Source organism: Daldinia vernicosa, assembly GCF_022497035.1.
Source record: "Daldinia vernicosa strain CBS 139.73 unplaced genomic scaffold F5Y00scaffold_13, whole genome shotgun sequence".
Classification (NCBI taxonomy): Eukaryota; Fungi; Ascomycota; class Sordariomycetes; order Xylariales; family Hypoxylaceae; genus Daldinia; species Daldinia vernicosa.
This window is the reverse complement of record NW_025953929.1, coordinates 101,628-121,512: the sequence shown is the minus strand read 5'-3', so window position 1 is coordinate 121,512 and position 19,885 is coordinate 101,628. Positions and strand designations below refer to the sequence as shown.

The 19,885-nt window shown below is 47.8% G+C and overlaps 5 protein-coding genes across 5 annotated transcripts; all 5 read left to right on the top strand.

Moving 5' to 3' along the window:
• Nucleotides 1-791: 791 nt before the first annotated feature.
• Nucleotides 792-2,822, top strand: F5Y00DRAFT_268124 (uncharacterized protein; the record flags this gene model as incomplete). Its single annotated transcript, XM_048012190.1, has 1 exon — nt 792-2,822. One exon carries the CDS (start codon nt 792-794, stop codon nt 2,781-2,783), a length of 1,992 nt encoding a protein of 663 aa, XP_047866626.1. The 3' UTR covers nt 2,784-2,822.
• A 937-nt stretch (nt 2,823-3,759) lies between these two features.
• F5Y00DRAFT_260145 (uncharacterized protein) lies at nt 3,760-4,313 on the top strand (the record flags this gene model as incomplete). Its single annotated transcript, XM_048010981.1, has 2 exons — nt 3,760-3,834; nt 3,897-4,313. The coding sequence occupies 2 exons, from the start codon at nt 3,760-3,762 to the stop codon at nt 4,311-4,313; spliced, it is 492 nt and encodes a 163-aa protein (XP_047866625.1).
• A 1,061-nt stretch (nt 4,314-5,374) lies between these two features.
• F5Y00DRAFT_260144 (kinase-like protein) lies at nt 5,375-7,358 on the top strand (the record flags this gene model as incomplete). The annotated part of the gene is made up of 2 exons (XM_048010980.1): nt 5,375-6,203; nt 6,316-7,358. The coding sequence occupies 2 exons, from the start codon at nt 5,375-5,377 to the stop codon at nt 7,356-7,358; spliced, it is 1,872 nt and encodes a 623-aa protein (XP_047866624.1).
• A 1,370-nt stretch (nt 7,359-8,728) lies between these two features.
• F5Y00DRAFT_231836 (uncharacterized protein) lies at nt 8,729-12,913 on the top strand. Its single transcript, XM_048007076.1, has 2 exons — nt 8,729-9,485; nt 9,605-12,913. The coding sequence occupies exons 1-2, from the start codon at nt 9,430-9,432 to the stop codon at nt 12,543-12,545; spliced, it is 2,997 nt and encodes a 998-aa protein (XP_047866623.1). The 5' UTR covers nt 8,729-9,429; the 3' UTR covers nt 12,546-12,913.
• A 2,252-nt stretch (nt 12,914-15,165) lies between these two features.
• F5Y00DRAFT_260142 (uncharacterized protein) lies at nt 15,166-19,748 on the top strand (the record flags this gene model as incomplete). The annotated part of the gene is made up of 2 exons (XM_048010979.1): nt 15,166-16,093; nt 16,147-19,748. The coding sequence occupies 2 exons, from the start codon at nt 15,166-15,168 to the stop codon at nt 19,746-19,748; spliced, it is 4,530 nt and encodes a 1,509-aa protein (XP_047866622.1).
• Between the last annotated feature and the right edge of the window lie 137 nt (nt 19,749-19,885).

Genomic DNA, 19,885 nt, shown 5'->3' with positions numbered 1-19,885 from the left:
CCTAAGTTGAGCTTTGGTATAGTCAGAGTCTCACCTGGGGATATAGTCTTGCCCACAGCGCTGTAGAGACTGACCCCGCTATAATCTTAGGTACCTTATACCTAAGGCGGGAACAATTCAAGACAATGCAGTCTCATAAAATCAAAAGACAACATTTGGAAATGCAAAGCAGTTTCTTTTTCATTTCATAATAAAAAATCTTTTTACGAAGCTATTTGATGCCTTATACTACTTGATGCCTTATACGGTGCACTCTACCTAGCATAATTTAACGGTGAAGAGCAAAAAAATCAATTGCACCGCCACGGTTAATACCTCGCGGCGAGATGAAAAGGGTAAAAATAGGGGCGTCGATCCTCCACTATCATCCTACATCCACTATCGTGACCGTAATGAGTCAAAGGCCGAGGTATACCGTAATGCTGCCTGAGGATGATTATCACTGCCTGGATTTTCTTTATTGTCGATTCCTTAGGCTACAGATTAAGTATATCCAGACCATTCTACTCCACCTCTTCCAGACAGCTGTGATAATTATTTAAATCGTCCATGTTCTCTCATCTTCCCAATGCTATCGGGGGTTCTTTCCTGTGTGTCCCTGTGTCCCTGCGTCTCTAATCACCAAAGTCTATGATAGCTCCCGTCAGAATACTAAACGACTATCCAGTTACGTCGATATATTCAGGGGACTGTCAAGGTTCTCACCATTTGCTATCCCGGGATAAATATCGTCGACAACTTATCCATTTCATATCATACCCTTACCAAACCGTCACCATTGGATCATCATCATGTCTCATCAACATAAAACCGAATCCCAGTCGGGTATTGGTGATATGTTTCGACGAAACCGACTTCTATTAGACATTAAGGAACTCATGGAAAAGCCTTACCCCAATATCGCTTTGCACATCATCGAGGACGACCTTGAGAAGGCATGTTTGGTCCTTACGCCTCCTGAATATAAGCCCTTGCACCTCACCATACGATTTACGCCTCAGTACCCTCTATATCCACCATTGGTCAGGATGGACTCGGATGTTTATCATCCTAATGTCTATAATGGTTTCATATGTGCCACCATTCTACGTCACGGCGCCGAGTACACACCTGCATATACGCTCAAGGGCATAGCTATCCAATTACTTAGCTTTTTCTCAAGCAACGCCGTCGAGCAAGAACACGGAGGTGCGAAAAAGCAACTATCCGGGTTCAGAGCTGTGGATAGTAACTTAATTGACTCGTTCACGTGCTATTATTGCCAATTTGGCCAAGGCCAACCGCAACCACCCCGGCCGGCAAAGTACAACAGATCTCAGGCTTATGATGCCCGCGTGGATAGTAATCCAAGCCACTGGCCTACGCTCCAGGATGCCGGAAACCCACTTCAAACCCAAATCCAAAGTTCCCACGTTGATATACAAGCACCTCCACCAAAGAAGCTGGTGACGTGCGAAATCAACCGCCTACCCAGCGAAGTAATCCTACTTATTCTGGAGCATCTAGACTTTGAGCACTTGACAAGCTTTGCTGCGGCCTGGCCCAGGGTCAGCGACATTATCAAGAACTTTGATGTTGTCAGACAGCGTGAGCTTCAATGCTTTTGCCTCAAGGAGAATTACCAGTCTGTGAGTCTCGGCGTGGGCGTATCAATCGATCGTGGCCAAATAGCTTCGGAATTTGACCTCATTTCGCGGGAAGCCTATAGGTCTTGGAATATTCGTGAGTCCGTCAACAATATCCATTTCGACCACTGGCTTGCTTTGCCTATCTCACCTGGGCATTGGAAGCGGGTTAAGGGGTATGTCAAAATCTCTCTGGATACGATGGTACAGAAAATCAAGAATAAGGGGTCATTTTCCGAAGCTCAAGTACTATTTACGTTTATGAATGATGTCGTTGTTCGACTCAATCAAGTAACAGAAGCCCCTACTTATCACCATTCTCCCAAGACCAACCTTCGTCACGCGTCAGAGAAGGCTATCGATTCCTATTTCCACCTATTCCACTTATTAGTATGCCTTGCCACAGAGGATAGCACGCTGGTTAAGCACGCAAATTCTCTACTGCAAAACTTCATGAGTGGAAAGCGATCCAAAGTAGAGTGTCCTAATTTGGGACATCTCCTCATAGCCTTATTAATATCTGACGTCGAGGTTACCGAAGAGCTTAAAAAAGCAATAATAACCGAAGCGATTACAAGAAACGTGGTCTGGCTCTTCGACAAGAAAGGAGCCGACATGCCCGAACTTTCATACCTAGAGAGGGATCCAATATCAGCTTATCGCCTAGATCAGACTTTCCGAGGCTCTCGAACCTCTTATCGGCTCCTAATGTTCTCGGAGCTGTTCAGGCGCACCGCACGGCCTTCCCACGAGAAACCCTTGAGCCAAGTTCGCGACGAGCTATTCGACCGTCACGGTGCTCCCCCCCATAATGCAGCCAAAGAACTAGCAGAAACAGTTCGACGCCTACACACCATTAACGATTTCCCAGCTTTTCTCAGAGAAATGGGCATCCATAAAGTGCCGGATGCCGGGACTTTCACCGACCTACTACGGAAGACTGTTAGGTCCAGCATGGAAAGGGGTTACTCTACATTGGGGATACCAAATAAGTATGCACTTTTGTTGCGGGTCAAGAAGGATTCGCATGTGTCTGTGACTGATGAAGAGGTTGAGTGGCTGAAGGTAAATGGGAATATAGATGGTACCATAATGTTGCGGAGCTTCTTCCCAAACAACAACAATTCGCGAAACCATCGAAACCGAACAAGCAGATGAGCTATACAAACTGGCTAGCATTCTCGGTGTGGTGGCTGCAGAAGTATTCTATGGGCTTTAGTACGGTACCTTGATAGGTATATTTCACCGTTGGTGTGGCAAGCGATGGTACTCAATACAGTTTTGTATTTTAGTAGCTGTACCTACACTCCAAAGTTGCATGCCAACGCAACCCCCTTAGCTTACACATAGGGGATGAAATGAATAAATGAATGAATTAAACATACGTGATCCTTGATGCAGCAACGGAATATAAAGGTGCTTATTTATCCCGTACCATAGTTGATTCTTGCACTGACATATTTCTTCACTGAAATTTGGTGGTTGCTGGCGGGCTTTTTCCTGTAACACCGACAATATAGCATCTGCGATAGCACGTAATTGTTACTATGCGATCAACTGGGAAACGTTATATATTCAATGATGGTGGATTCTTGTGTTGTTGAGTAGATGGTCTACCCCTGAAGAGTCTAGGAGATAGATAAAATGAAATCTTTCACTCTCATCCTAGTTAAGTAGCCTCAAATATGCAGGCGCTGTGGGTTAGAGAAGAATCCTGCACCAATCCTCCAGATGCGTTGTTCTTCGAAAGATATTCAGCTCGACCGTCAGGCCCGCACGATCAAGCGGTGAATAACCCAAATGAGGCTTGATGATGCGATCCGATCAGGTGGAGCAGCAGAATACAGCTCTATGTGACTGTCCTAGGGTATAAGACATGGCCAGGGGGTGCATAGTATGGTAAGCATTATTATTAGTCGAGTCGCAAGATCATACTAATTCAGAGTGGCATATAATCTAAGCCATCAAGAGTGGCTAATATATAAAAGATGAATTTCCTACGTTAGATTTTATATTGTACTTGACCATCAAACACCAGCAACTCGCTTCAACACCTCATTCCTGATTGTTCAAATCAAATTGCTTAACCACCACCATTTTTTAGCTCGTTAATAACCTCGTAATTTATCTGATTATGTCTATTCTCTCCAAAGCCATCTTAAGCTCGCTCATGCTTTCAAGCGCTCTTGCGACTGACTCAACCCAGACCGTATGTATCATGCTAGAGTAAAAATAATGCGCCCGAACTACCTCTATTCTAATACCTAACAGGGGTATTGTCCTGGCGTACGGGTCGTCGACTCTGGCATCAGTGGCTGCTGTGTTGGCGGTCACATTGACACCCCTTACCTGTCCGTCTGTGATGGCTGGCCGATCTGCCAGGGACCGACTACGACGACGCAGACGACAACACCTCTTAGCTGCGCTACCTTTGTGAACGATGGCCCCAGTTACACGGAGGTGATCGCAAGTATTAGTGGAAATCTGCAGGCCATCACCACAAGCTTCGGCACAACACTTGATAGTCAGGCAGTACCAACTACCACGGGCACTGGAGAGGCAACGTCGAAGACTTCAGAGGGCGCTGCAGCGTCGGAGACTTCAGAGGGCGCTGCAGCGGATTCAGTCCCTCGAATGGCATTAGCAGGCGGCGGTATTTTAGCTGCAGCAGCGGCGGCTTTCATCTAAGTTAACGGCTAGATAGGAGGTGCCTATGTACGTCTTGGTTCCCGTATTTACTACTAAATACATAAGACGTGAGAAAGGATGGGTTACTTGGGGTAGTAAGAGAGTTTATTCCGTACTTATACGATTATCACATAGCCTAAACATGGCTACTCGACTAGGAGTGCCAAAGATACCGAAAAGAGTATTCGACAAGGGGCCTGATTGGATCGATGCGATAATTGGCTTTTCGAAATTCTAGAAACCACATAGGTTCGTATGGCTTAAATACCTGCGTGGTTAGTTTAATTACAAAGTTTAACTTGTTTTCTTTTCTTGTTATTACGCTCGGCGTAAGGTCTTGGGGCCTCCAGTGCGCCGTAACAGAGATATAGAAGTCTACCTCTGCCTAGAATTTAAAAGGTACCTCTAAATTTGGGTAGGACGATAATGGGATAGCGGGGGGTGATAAGCCACTGATGGTCCGCTACAAGGCAGGTTGCATATTGCATAGAGCCCATTGCATAAAGCCCTATATTACGTTAAAATACCTATTGAAAGTTAGCACAGACAGTACATGTACCATTAAATCTTGACTCGAAGTTGAAAAGCTGAATCATTCCTCTTCTTTACTCATAACATACTGTCATGAAACTCACTAAATCAAAGAGATAATATTAGTTGGCCACAACTAATTGATCCGTGTGTTGTTGACCTGGTTTCCCCTTTACTTCCAGGGGTGATCATTGAGCTGGAGACAGGTAGGTACAATACAGAGAGAAAGAGATGGAACAACGTGGCAGTTAATGTCAATGTCTTAAAAGAACACCTCACATCATCATCATAAACCACCCAACTAACCGAGAATCAGAACTCGACAATCACTTAGACAACTAATAACTACTAAATATTCTGGAATGGGTAAACCCATTTGGTCGATGAACGTTTCCTTTGCATATATTTATTTCTATTGTCATTGAACGACTACCGCATCTTATGGACTTTACATCATCACCCTTTGGTTCTATCATATTGATACGAACGCGATTCCTCTCAGTTGATATTGGACCACTTGACTTTTAAATATGGATTCATATGGGCCGGCATCTCATGAAAGGGCCTCGTCGAACCTCGAAACAAAGATGGATGAAGGAGATACTCAAAGTATTAGCGTTTCGTCCGGGGCCAAGTCGATATCCATCTCTAACTCCCACGACTCTTCGGGTGACATAGATAGTGTTGAGGAGCATCGTAACATGATGCTTGCCAGTCTACTCGAAGATTACATCCGTACCCGCGCTGCCGAGTATCTCAACGCTACTAATCCGGGTCAGAACTATACGAGGCAGTCCCCAGAGGTTCAGCCTCTTGCTCGGCAACTGTTTGCGGACGCAAGCCGAACACTATCATCGAATGGAGTGATATCCGACTTGGCGACATCTGATGCCGTGAGAAATTCTCGTCGACAATACCTGTCAGCCTTAGATAATCTGGTTGCTGGCTCTCAAGTCCCGACTTCACACCTCTCCAATGTGATGCGCGACTTGATCCTTGGAACATCCCAACTTACCCTTATGCCGCATCCATCTAATGACCTGAAACTGACTCTTCAGTCAACCCCAGCACGAAGTCACTATCAATCTTCCTTCCAAGAAGGTGCTCTTTTAGGGAGAGGTGGCTTCGGAAAAGTATATGAGTGTTTTAACCCCTTAGATCGGGGAACATATGCTGTAAAGAAGATCCAGTTATCCCCGAGACTCGGGAAAAGGTTTCGCGATGGAAAACTGGAAGAGCTTCAGCATATCCTGCGCGAGGTACAAGCTTTAGCTACGCTAGATCACCCTAACATCGTGCGATACCATGCTACATGGCTTGAGGAGCCTCATCAATCTCAGCCACTCGAAATCACACATGGTACGTTGTTACTTTAGTCTGTTTAGCCACTGTTTGCCCCATGAATCATACGTACCGTCCACGCAGTTAACTCCAGTTTAACGCAACGGTATTCGCTAACTTACAGTGTTAGATCCTAGCACGAGAGCCGAAGTAGGCCAAAGGCAACAATTACTATTAGATCACCGGCCATTCTCTCAAGATGAAGGGGATGGGGCGGAGCCGTCACTAAGTGGTGGAGTCGTTTTTGCAGAAGACACTCCATCCTGCCGTGATAGCAAAGCCAACGACCGATTGGTTAACGACCGGCAATGGTTCGAGCAGCGCACCTCTAGTAATCCTGCTGTTGAGAGTCTTTCCCTATCAAATACTAGCGATATATTCACAGACGGGAAAAGCAGGTTATCAAACTCAAATGAAAAGAGGGAGGCGTTTGAAGCAGTCGGATATATCTTATACATACAAATGTCGCTATACCCAATGACGCTAGCTCAGTATATATCTCTTTCGTCCGGCGGAAATAACGCCTTAAAACATTGCTTTCATCTTATTCCTAGTCTTAGGCTCCTTCATGCCATACACGCTGGGCTACAATACATCCACGCTAAAGGGTTCATACACCGGGACATTAAGCCGGGTAATATCTTTCTCTCGTTACCCGATACTGAGCCACGAGGCGGATACTGTAGCCTGGCATGCAATTCCTGTCGAGTGAAGGACGAAAATTTGCCTCCACGATGGCTTAATCCGCGTATTGGCGATTTCGGGCTAGTGACTCAGCTCGCGCGCGGGGGGTTGCCCCTATCATATGCAAGCAACGACGGCTCGACAACGTCGAATCGTCCTGTGGGTACTACATACTATCGACCGCCACTATCTAAAGGTGCGGACGACGAGAAGGTCGACATCTTCGCCCTAGGTGTTGTGTTCATCGAGATGACATGTCCCTGTACTACAGCTATGGAACGAGCTGAGATGCTCAAGGGACTGCAGATGGGTCACGTACCGACGAGTCTTGGGCAAGGGTTGAAAAACGAGGGATATTCCCCTGAAGTTATCGACGACGTAGTTTCGCTAGCGGAGGCAATGGTCTGCCCTGACTCTGAGGCTAGATGGTCTAGCCAGCAAGTGAACGAGGCGGTCGAAAGGGTTTTGCACAGATGCGAAAGCCCATAGTTGTGACTTCTCCAAATTAAGCATCGCCAGGACTTTGTATACTAGGAGGACCTACTTGGACGGGTCGAGGCTATGATCTTTTGCTTTGCTATCATGGCTAGGCCCGGGATCTTCGTTATCCGTGTATTATACGGCCCATCTTATGTACGTAATAAGGCGCGATTATGCTCATCCGAATATCGCTTCTTAATCACTGTTCGTAATTAGAAGGGCTAGCAAGACAAGTTGCTCACTTAGTAGACTTGTGCCAATAGTATAGCCGGCTCTATTTTATTCTTATATGTTCTGTATTAGGTAACTCAGGGATGGGAGATCGACACAACTACTCGAACCAAGAGTAAACTCGCTACTTGTAGTCTTACCGACACTAATATGGATTTTTAGATAGACTATATCAACGACTTAAACTAACTACAGGTTAAGTATTAGACGGCAGGTATTAGGTTTCCTCGTATAGATATACGGCGTTGATGGGTTGAAGACTGCTCAACCCGATGTTATATTGACCTAGGCACCTTGTCAGGTTTCTATTAGGAAGTGGATAGAAATATAAATATTTATCCAACCGCATTGTTTTTCCGTCTTGTTTTAATATAGCTACCATCGTCCTGTGTAATACGAATGGGTGCCATCCATTCATTCTAAACTGGTTCTTCACAATAGTATACCTACCTAGGTACCTAATGTGGGCTGTTAAATGATCGTAGGATTTAGGATGGTATGGAATATTGACATGAAAACGTGTACTTCAGAATTCATAGCCAAATTGTGATGTAGCAGAACAGCGTCAAAATGGATGACCCATCCTCATGGACCCAAGCAAAATAATCTTTCCGAATATTGCGCTCAAACTTTTTATTATGTAAGCAAATACGTCCCGAAATAGGTACATTGCGAAATACCTTAACAATTACGAAAGTAACTGATTAAATAAGGCCGCGCTCATGACTTCGGAAAGATCCCACGTGCGAGCCTGCGCGAACTTGCGAATGCGGGCGTTTCGGTAAATCTTAAAGTTATTTAAGTTAAAATAAAGGATTAAAGTTAAGAAATTATTTAGGTCATCTATTTTGACGCTGTTCTGTATAGATCCGGTTATGTGGATGGCTGTGCTCGTATAGCTCCAGGGACATGGAGCCAATATGTAATTCAAGCGGTACCTCGTTTACGCAGAAGCCCAGTACATAAAATACGAATAGGTACCCCATTGAAAATCTTAGCGCCTTGGTAGGGGTCCAGGTGGATGCTGTTACTGTAAACTCATCCACCGCGGGATTACGTACGTACGTTGATACCGTTAATACCTCCGTTAATACAAACATACGGATGTATCCGCGTATGTAGATACCTAGTAGATTCAAAGTTGGGTACCTACACTACGGCAGGAAGGCGGATCGCAATGTCTGAATATGCAGTACGAGCCAACCTAAAACCTAGGTAGATGTAGGTAGGTAGGTTAGGTACCGCATATGCCCAAGGTACCTAGGTGTAGTACCTGTATCTTTTGAATCTTTTTGGCGTTGGATGATTTTAGATTAAACATCTTTAGGTTAGGATTTTCTTCATCATTACATCTCCCTCTCCCTCTCCCTCTCCACCTTCGCCTTCGCAGTCTTGCTGCGACGAGCTCGACTCTTTTCTACAGTACATATTTGAACATATTGATCTTATTGTAGCATCCAATATCGAGCATCGATCGTTATACAATCCCTGCACCTATACGGCCCCCCCTCTTATACCCTTTCCCTCTCGGCCTGTATTCGATTTATTCAATTTACGATAGCGATTCGCCTTTTCGCCTGCCCGCATCGGACCAGATATCCCATCCGCCTGCTAATTCCGTGATACCTCTCTCACCTAACTACGTCAACAAGGGTTACCCGACACCCCTCGACTTTCACCACAGAGCGCATTGAATACTTTACCTGTTTGCGTCGCCATCGATTACATTAGACTTATTCTCGTCTGCTTCGCATTCTGTTTATCCCCTACCGAATCTAACCCCGAGATCCCGATTCCCATTTATCCTAGATGTCGCATTAGATTACAAGATATTCTTCGATTTGCTACCATGAATGAAGGGTCGTACAATAATGTCGTCCGGAGCAATAGCTCGTTCTCCCCAATGTGAGTTCATGCTTCCGCTGCAAGTGCTCATAGGATATATATTAGGATCTATCTGAAGAATTATTCTATCTACCCGTCTATTCGCGCTACGTGGACTGACGCTTATATTATGCATATAGGACACCTTCTACTCCGAGTGCATACAAGGCGAACGTAAACCGAACGAAGACAAGAAAATGGGTGGAGGCAAAGGTTCAAAGTTACGACGGTGATGATTGGGGTAATGAATACGAGGACGAATATGGCGAACCCGAACCAGAACCCGAGCCTGCACCTCGGGTCGCTGCGTTACGACAACAAACGAACTCCCAACAACCAAGAACATTCTCTCAATCTTCGACCGGCACAGTTAATTCGTCGAATAGACCCGGCCCGTTCGGGGCAAGAGACCCTAGCGGCCCGCCATCTTTACATATACACACTGGAGCGGATTTAGGATCTCGTCCAGTCGATACCACTGCGTCTGCGTCGGATCAAGGGCCGGCGTCGTCTCGCTTTCCCCTTCGTGATGGGAGTAGAAGCCAAGAAGGAACCCCTCTTGGTGACATTAATGTCCCTGGGTCAGGTTCTCGGGCGGGATCCATATCAACTCAACTATGGACTCAAAGAGCCGCATCTCCCACCAAATCCTCGAATTTAGTTAGACCTTCGGACCTGTATAATCGGACGGATGAAGATAAGGAGAAAGAAGGTAGACATATGGAGTCGGGAGGGCTTAGTGTAGAAGGCAATTATGGTCGGAACAGGCTTTCTACCAGTCCAAAATTGCCGGACTTAGCACGTCTGTCTGGGTTTGGCGACGACTTTTTCTCAACCTCTGGAAATTATAGCCCTCGGGCTCGTTCGACTTTATCGACAATTACGGACACTCAGCAGACAGATAGAGCAAGGGATGCACCTGGCCCGTTAACTGGGCCAGATAGCAAACGGTGCGACACTGCTGAAATCTCTGGACAGAATCCCTCAAGCACCTTGGTAGGACCGAAGCTTGAACCAAATCCCCAAATCATTATGCCGCCACTAGATGCTGATTTAGAACCGAATAAGAGCAACACTGACAGTGCATCCCACCAATCTACTGTGCTTAGACCCCAACTTCCTGGAACTTGGGTGTCCGAAACTATCAGCGTCGGCTCCGGGAATCCAACGCCCACAGAAAAGGTCGAGGGGCCCGGCCCGGCCTCCTTAGGCAGCATCGTAAATGCTAACGCGCCTCCAATGAGCATAAGACACGCGGAGCCTGCTGACCTCGAACCAACCACTGCTATTCGACAGCTGCCGACAAAACATGACGACTTAAACACGACAGAAAATAAATCCATGCGTACGTCTGAAAGCGGGTTTAATAATGCTACAGGAAAACATGACGATATCGTAGCCTCGAAAGTAATTGCCGCTGGACCCGGTTATCATCCAACGCCTCAGTCTCTTCCGCCGTTGAACACGGATAACCACCTCGCTTCACCCAATACTGTCTCATCAGACAAGCGCGGAGCGCCAGAAGTAGCTGATATGGGACTTCCAGCATTGCAATATGGAGATTCTCCGTTCCAGTCGTCTTCGGCTCGGCAGAGTGCAACCACCAGCTCAGGTTTCACTCCTACAGCGCCGTTGAATACACGCCGGTCCATCATTGCTCCACCAGAGCTTGCAACACCTACAGCACAGGAACGGAAATCTACTATGAGTACTGTCCATACTGCGTCTCCTGAAAAGGAGAGTGATAAGCTAAGGGAAGAGATAATCAAATCCCTAAGCGCAAGTCCGGCTACTACGCCTAACGCAAGCACTATCCTAGGCGCTTCTAACGCTACCTTCGATCCAGCGCAAGGCAGACCGGCCCGAGAGAGTACATATTTATCTGATGTCTACGATGATTACTTGGCACCAGTGGAAGATAAATCTCTCCAAGAGACAGGTTTACTTCTTAAGCAGGGATCGAAGGCACCCAATTATGGACTTGATGAGACTGAGACTGAGACGGAGCTTGGGCTCGGACGAGACCTACAGAAGGGAAGCACCTTTCCAGACATCGCTCCTTTGAGCCCACGTAGAAGTCCAGAACAAGGCACCGCACGTCCACAAAACCGGTTCTCGTGGGAGAATGATTCAAAGAAAGGCGTGCCTAATTCTACTGGGGGGACTCCGAGTGTGCCAACCACCCTCAGCGAACCGACCAAGAGTAATCAGATCGAATATCAACCTCCCACAACGACAGAGCTGGGTGCGGGTGCTACTACTTCAAGCGCTCTACAAGTCCAAACAGAGAGCCGTGCCACCATATCTCATCAAGTTTCTGACGTTAGCAGTCGCGCCCCTGGAGATCGGTCGATAACAGGGCTTGATTTGCCCTCTCCTGTTTCGCTGGTGACGGATAATGGTCTTAGAGCCCAATCTGCAGCTCCCGAAACATCGCGTTTATCCTTCGCAGATGAGAAAGAGCAAGTACTAATTCGATCATCATCAAACACGTCGTCGGCCGAACAACATCCTGCCCTAGCGCAGCCGATAGAGCTTATTTCTGAACCGTCACCAGCCCTTCAACCAGCCCCAATAGCCCAACCGTCTTCGCAAGCGAAGATTATGGCGTTTAGAGATATCCTCAACATTCTATCAATCGAACAAAGAATCCAGAAATTTGATGAAACACGGGCTCAGTTTTATTCAATGGATTCTGGCTTGTCGAACTGGATTATGTACATGCAGAGCCAGCCGGAGCATGGTATAGTGTCAACGACGTCAACAGGTGGGCAAATGTCTCCTTCCGCCGTCCAGTCTCAGGCTGAACAACCATACTACCAACAATACTTAAACGCCAGTAACCCTGATGCACCACCGGTACAACGCGGAAGGGCTGCGAGTGGCAATTTGCAACAGATGTTTACGGGTCAATCTATGAGTAACTTTGGTTCGTCCGGTGCTCAGGTTGGGACAAAGAGTAAGGAACTCTTACAGGCCGCAGGGGCGTTTGGCAATAAGGGTGTGAAGTCGGGCATGAAACTATTCAACAAAGGCAAGAACAAACTTCGCGGAACGGGGGACAAGGGCTTTTTTCAATAGTAGTCACCTCTCTTCATCGTGTTTACCCTCCTAGTAGGAAGGTCGCGTGAAAACAATGGCCTTATGTTGCAGCATTTCGTCTAAGTGAGATACGATGGAAGCTATGAGCGGAGAAGGTTCTTATGCGATAGGCAGAGACGATATTTCCCTGCTATTCGTACATTCCAGTCTCGACTTTTCATATGCACTGTATTAATTCATCTTGTGGACATACGCGTTTCTCGATCGGGTTGAGCATAGGAATTCAGGCGGCGGTGCGTAGGTTGTACAATTTACTGGGAGCATGGATTTGATCGAAGGATGGAGGTAATTCGATCTAAGATATCATAATACTAAAATGATTTTTTTTTTTACTCGCCTCATCTAGCAATGCCATGACAAGACCGTCCTTATATAGACCTATCCAATCGAATGTGTGGGAGAGCGGTCAGCTTGGCGCTGTTGGGCTGATTCATAGAATTACGAAGATCTCGTATCTATCACGGTTCTAAAGAGGCGAACCGATTAGATATTAGGCATTATGTGTTATTTTGTGGCGTGCCCGCGTGGTTGCGTAACGTGTCTTGGATATTTGTCCCAAATGATCCGTCGGTAAGGTAATTTCACCTATCGAGGGACTAAGGCGTATGAGGATCGATGTAGTCGCACGATAGATATGTTATCCGTATTCTGTGATGGTGTGTCTACCTCTGTGTAGGTATCTTCCAGGTGTCTGCTCACAGTATATCTATACGCCAATACATAGAACACACGATATGTTGCTTTCTACGTTACCATCCATCCCCCCGCTTGCCGCTCCGTGTTCATTCCGCTTGTTTAGCGCTGCTACCTTACCACGTAGGCGGAGACTTGACATGCTGCTACAAGGAAAGGCCTGGAAAAAGTAGGGATAGCAATACATGGATAGGATGAATTTAGGTATCTTCTAAGATATCTATACTTATCGAATAGTTATATTAATCTTAACAAGAACAAGTCACGATTACTATCATCACTACCTTGTATTATCAACATCATCAACAGCGGGATGTTACTATTAACCGCAAAGCTCGATGGTTCTAAAGGAAAGAAACTAGGTACGTAGGAGAATAGTGCCCGTTATCCATGGGATCTACCTGTAAGTAAGTAGTAATATTACTAGCATATTTGAAGCTTAACCAAGTTCAACGTACATATCGACCGCGTTCACACGTGTGGACAGGGGAGGTGATCCTTCTCCCTACCAATTTGCGTAGATATTATCATTGTCGATATTAGTTTTGATTGGTTGAAGGGGAAGCAATGAGAAGAGACATTCAGCTTAACACTGCCACCCAAGCCGCGGACCAGCAGCAGAAACATTCTCCACACTTATAGGACTTATTATTAGGCCCCCAACCTGAAAAGTTCAGTTATATTAGAGTATGTATGTACCATAGTAGAGGCAGAAAATGCCTTCCTTCGAGCCCCCAAATAGCGCCACCACCATCGTCTTCATCACCATCACCACCACCACTGGAGATCTTGGCTCGTGCTCCCTATTTTTGAGCTCGTAGCCCTATTAGAAGCCACTTAGACAAGGAGCTAAGCCGAGTCCAGCCCAAACAAGCCTCGATAACTCCATAGAAAAAAAGCCTTACACTACAATAGAGGCAATAAAAAAAAGGGTCGTACCGTGGTGCCGTGGTATGTATCTATCATAAAATATACATACCGGGACCTGTCCAACTAGGTCAAGAAAAGCTCTCCAGCCTACCAGCTTGCCCAGCTTGCCCAGCTCCAGGTACCAGTAATAAGAAAATCGGATCCCACCAATCCACCATCACCCCCCAGTCCCCGTTCCATCCGCCGTCTAGCTCCATCCCAGCCCTTTCAGGTATCCAGTATCCCAGCATCCAAGGCATCCTAGCAATTTCAATTCCAGATTTCGCTACCTAACTTCGTTGAGGCACGCCAACACGTTCGTCTCTCACCGTCGCTTCTGCTCTGTTGCTCCGTTACTCTATTGCTCCATTGCTCCAACTCCACCTTTCCTCCCCCAAACTTCCTCTCCCTATCATCGTCATCGTCGACGTCGGACGCTCGCTTCACTTTTTCCGAACTTTGGGCAGCTCACCGTAATTATTATTTATATTTAAAGTGGATTATATCTTCACCTTATGAGATACTTCCCTACCCTTGTCGTTCGCGTCTACTACTCCATCTAGTCGTCCATTTCGCAAACACGCGATCTTACTCCCTCGCCTAGAATTCGCCTCTGGATATCTTCGCGGCGACGTATATACCCTTAATATTTATTAATCAATTCCACGTGGATACGCCTGTCAGACAGCGAACTGTTAATTTGATATTCTGCCACATTTGTCCATATTTGTCGACCAGGATTGCGTTCTTAGAGGAAGGGATATTTTATACATAAAAAAGGAAATAAGACAAACTGCAAAGAGGCCGACAGCATTGCAGCGGGCTCTGCATCCAGCACCCAGCACCCGAATCAAGCGCTGTTTAAAATAATGTTGCGCATTTAATTTACCAATAGCAAGATTAATTACCTAAGTACGCCGAAGTGACATCTCGGGGATTATTATATCGATTTCTTACCAATCCGATCGATTGCTCGCGTCAGACTATGACCGCTCTCATGGCCGCTGACAGGCCATATTCGCCAGGCCTCGGCGACTCCAACCCTTCAGGAAAAAAACAATCTTCTGGTTTTACCCCATTACCGCCCATTCGTCGCACATCAACATTCGACTTATTATCGAGAAAGAAGCTTGGTGGAGAAGAAGACGACGGGACTCCATCTCCAGTTGGATCTTCAGATAATGAAATCCCCCCAGTGCCTCCTATGAAGGACGGAATCAATTATCAAAACGGCAATGGGCATGTACCCGACCGTGGACAAGGCGGCCAGGCCACCGGCCAATTAAGTCAACCACAGACCTTCACCCAACCTCCACCTCAGCATCACCCCGCGTTCGCCAACGGCTTTAACCCAGCTCCTAATGGATTTGCAGCTGGTAGAAGTATTGGTCAACCTAACGGGTTTCAACAGCAGGGACATATGGGAGGTCCTGTAGGTCCTCATGGCCCTCACCAATTTTTTAATCAGACACCGGGTCAGTCTAGTGCATTACCTATGAATCCAGGTCATCCTTTCGCCTCACAGATGGAAGGTAACCCTATTCAAAAATTCCCTCCTGGTGGTCAATGGAAACTGGAGGAGTCTCGCCTTACAGAACCTCTTATCCAACACAAGACCCGACCAGGAGCGAGTAGTCCATCGCAACAACCGGGCTATTATGGATATGATAAGGAAACTGAAGATGCCTCACCGCCAATGAGAGGGCAGGGTATACCACAGCGGTCGAGAAATAATAGCGGTAGCATACCACCTGTCTCGGCAGAGAGATTCCGTAAGCACAATATCTTTGCTCCTCATGAACCCATGCAATCACAACCGTTAACCCCACCACAAGTTGGTCATCCTCCGCCAGGTCGAACTAACGATAACGTGGCCCAAGGGGAACGGGAAGGTCGTGATGCTGGGCTTAACAAGGAGCCGGATGGTAAGCCTACCATATCCAAAATTAAACGACTAACTAATAATGTGATCAACTAGTCCGTGTTGATGAGGTGTCGGTTTCGAGCGCTACCAGTGAGGGCCAAAATAGTACCCGGCGTGGTTCAGGATTTTTTAGTCTAACCCGCCGGACCACAGGTGCTGAACAAGAACAGCAAAACTCGAACCACAACGCATCTACCAAGAACAAGCCATCTTCGTTCTTCGGCGTGCAAATCCATGACAAGTATCAACCAGCTGTCAAATCTAACCTTGGGTCTACCTTTGATCATGATGATAATCCAGAGCCTACGTCGATGAGGAAAAGATTGTCTGAGCTCACAGGAATGATGAAAGGTGTCGGGAATGCGAAGGATGGGGCAAAAGATGACCAACCAGTTAAACCGAGTAGCAATACATCTTCCCCGAGACCTGTGCAGGGTCCAATGCAAGGTCCAGTACGAACACAAACCGGACCTCAGCCGTCTCAAGGGCCGGGGGGATTATATGCGGCCCCGTCCGGTGCAATAGGACGAAATAGTCCCAGCGGTCCTCGACCTCCCGAAGCTCAACGTCCCCAAGCTGACGACGAGCGTGAGAAGAAACATGGGTTTTTGGGCGGACTTTTTAATAGGCAAGGGTTTAAGTCGTCGGAGACGAAATCAGAGTCGAGACAGCCGAGTCAACAGATATCGACGCCCCTACAGCGGCCACCACAACAGTTTCCCATGCATCCCATGCAACAATTTCGGCCTGGTCAGATGCCGCCCCCTGGACAACATTTCGGTCCGCATCCGATGTATCCCGGCCAACCTCCAATGCAACCAGGTTTGCCGGGACAGCAAGGCGCACGAAGACCGATGGTTCCCGGTCCAGGCCAGCCAAATCCTTCGGAGCATATTCAGTCGCCTACTTCGCCCCAAGTTCTTGAGATTGCACAGTTAATTCAGATGCAACGCCCCTCCGAAATAACTGTCTCCCAAAGTCCATTAGGCGGGTCGCCCCTTTCACCTAGTCAACGACCACCAACATCCCAAGGATCCCAGGCAGGTATACGGCCCGGTACCGGACAGGATGTTGGAGGGAGAAATATACCCAAACAGGCCGGAGTCAATGATCCATTTTCTATGTCTAGTCCACCTCCCAAAGACTTCCACAGCCCCCCACGTGCGGCCTCCTTTGATCTATCCAATATCAGCGGGTCCTCGTTGGCAGTACGAACTACCCCGAATAGAAAACCTTTGGCCTCCAGTCTATCGAAGCAAGATGGTGTATCTGTTAATTCCACACCTACGACACAAAATTCCATTCAGCAGTCGCCCCCAAACCCAACCAGGGCCGATGATTCAACGCCTCGATCTGAAAGTCCGGATGATGAACAGAGATTATCCAGTCATCTTCCATCTGGCCAACAGAGCCCTACACTTGGCAAGCTAGGTCACATCCGCCAGTCGTCTAATCCGTCCCCAGGGCGCCCACCTCAGCCCGGCCAAGTGACTCCGCAATCAATTGGAAGTGCGCAGTTCCCTCCCCAGGGGCCGAGGCCTTCGCAGGATCGACAGATACTGAACCAATCGCACGGGAACCCTCAAGGTAAGTTCTCGGCCGATGATGGTTCTCCCCATGATTCGCGGCAGGACTCACCTTGGAGTCCTAATGTTACCTTCGTTGATCAACCACGCGCAGGGTATCTACCAAGACCGCTAGCTACAACTCCTGACCAGAACACTCTGGTGAAGTTTTTTGGTGTCGATACCGGTATCGATTCCGAAGTGGGGAGCATTAATTCAGTAAAACCGGTAAAGGGGCCGAAGGAAAAGAATGCTGCAGCAAGACTCCTGGATGCCTTTAGGAGAACCCATAAATCCGAATCCCAAAACCCCCCCACCGGTCGTCAAACCCCTCCAGCACCACGACCTAATCAATCAGCAAATACGGCAAACGTACCGCGACAGTCTGTCAACGGCGCCCCACGTGGACCCCTCGGCCCGGTCAGTAACCAACAGGCACCGCCTCAAGGAATGCCAGGCGCTATCCGACAGCAGCCTCCGATGATGCACGGAGCTGGACGCGGGCAAGAACCTCGGTACGACCAAGTCCCTATTCCTCGTGGTTACGAGGCTGTACATGGTTATGGCCACGCGGGTATGATGGCACCCTCTCCTTACAACATCGGACGTCCCGGCCTGCCGCCCCCAAATCAACAATTTCAGGCCTTTACACCCCAAGGTATCCAAGGTATTCCGCGTGGTCCTCCTCAGGCTTTTCCGCAAGGGTTCCCGCAGCAATGGGATCCTCGAAATGGACCCCTCCCACAACCTATTCCATATGGTCCATTGCCTCCTCACATACAGCCAAACCACCAAGGTATGCCGCCGCAGTTCCCGCAGAGACAGGCCGACTCGCAATCTACCACTCCTACACCGTCTGACCAGGGCACTTTCTTAGATATGGCACCAACCCCGCCTCCTCAGAAGCCCCGTGAAGACACCGGTTATGATCCCCAACCAACCAAGGATATTCCGCCTCAAGCTATGGGCAACCCGTCGTTCCAGCAACCACAAATCCGGCTTCAGTCCAACCTCCAACAAGTTCAGAACCTAGAGACACAAACCCCCTCAAGTTCTAACTGGGGCAGCGCTCCAGATAGCGCTCGAACAGCACAGTCTCCTAGACAGCCGGGCCCTCAAATACCTAACGGTAGTCTCCACTCTAAGCCGTCGGACCCGAATGTGTCTCCTCCAAGTGACGGTGAGGATACACAACGATCGCCCCATCAGCATATTGCCACGGCCATGATAAAAGGTGTTCACATGCACCCACCGACACTTCAACCCGGTGCTCCGCAAAACGGACCTCCACCCAACGCGGCTCGTTCCTTTTCTCCTTCGACTGCGTCGACAAGGGTTCCTGGTTTCCCCAATCAGAACCAGTACCAGAATCAAAACCAAAACCAGAGCCCACCTCCAATCCAGGAGCCTGTAAACCTACCAACGCCTAACAGTGCGGTCCATCTCGTAAGCAAACTGTCAATGACCAACCTCAACGAGCCGCCTAAAAATGCATCGCTCAGTCCTGATGTCAATGTAAACCGTGCTATGAATGTTAGCCCAGAACCCCCTGGCCCGCAGAGGTCGTCTCCGTACCACCAAGCGTCGAGTACTAGCTTGAATATTAATGTTGATCGCGCGAACGATCATAAGGAAAATAGCGGAGGGGAGGACGATATTTACGACGCTACGCCTAGATTAAACATTACCGCACATAGCCCAAGCCAGCCTCAACTCCTAGTTCAGGAACCAGTCCACGTACACGAGAATACAAAGTACGCCGGTTCAGAGAAGGGTCGCACGGGTCTTGTGAATGGCGGAGTTGCGGCAGCCGGCGCTGGAATTGCTACCGGGGCAGTCGGCGTCGCGGTCACAGGAGATGCGAGCAGCATTCAGGATTCTCTACCGGAGGATCCGTCACCGCCACAGCGACCAATCGCAATGCACATGCCCACAGAGCCGGAAGAGAAGATAGCGGTGGACCATCCCGTGGAACTCCCCGCTGTCAATGTCGACGACGACGATGGTATACCTGTGATGACTGCGACGTCGTATCCTGGACAGGAGTGGAACCCGTACGAGGCTGGCGAGTTTGGGGACTTCGATATATAAGAGTTGACGACATTATTCGATGATTTTGGATACGATACGACTTTGAGATGAGATGTTAATATGGAGAGTTGTCATGGGTGCTACTTTTTGCGTGTTGGAGCTGAGCGGATACATCATATCATACCATATTATACCAT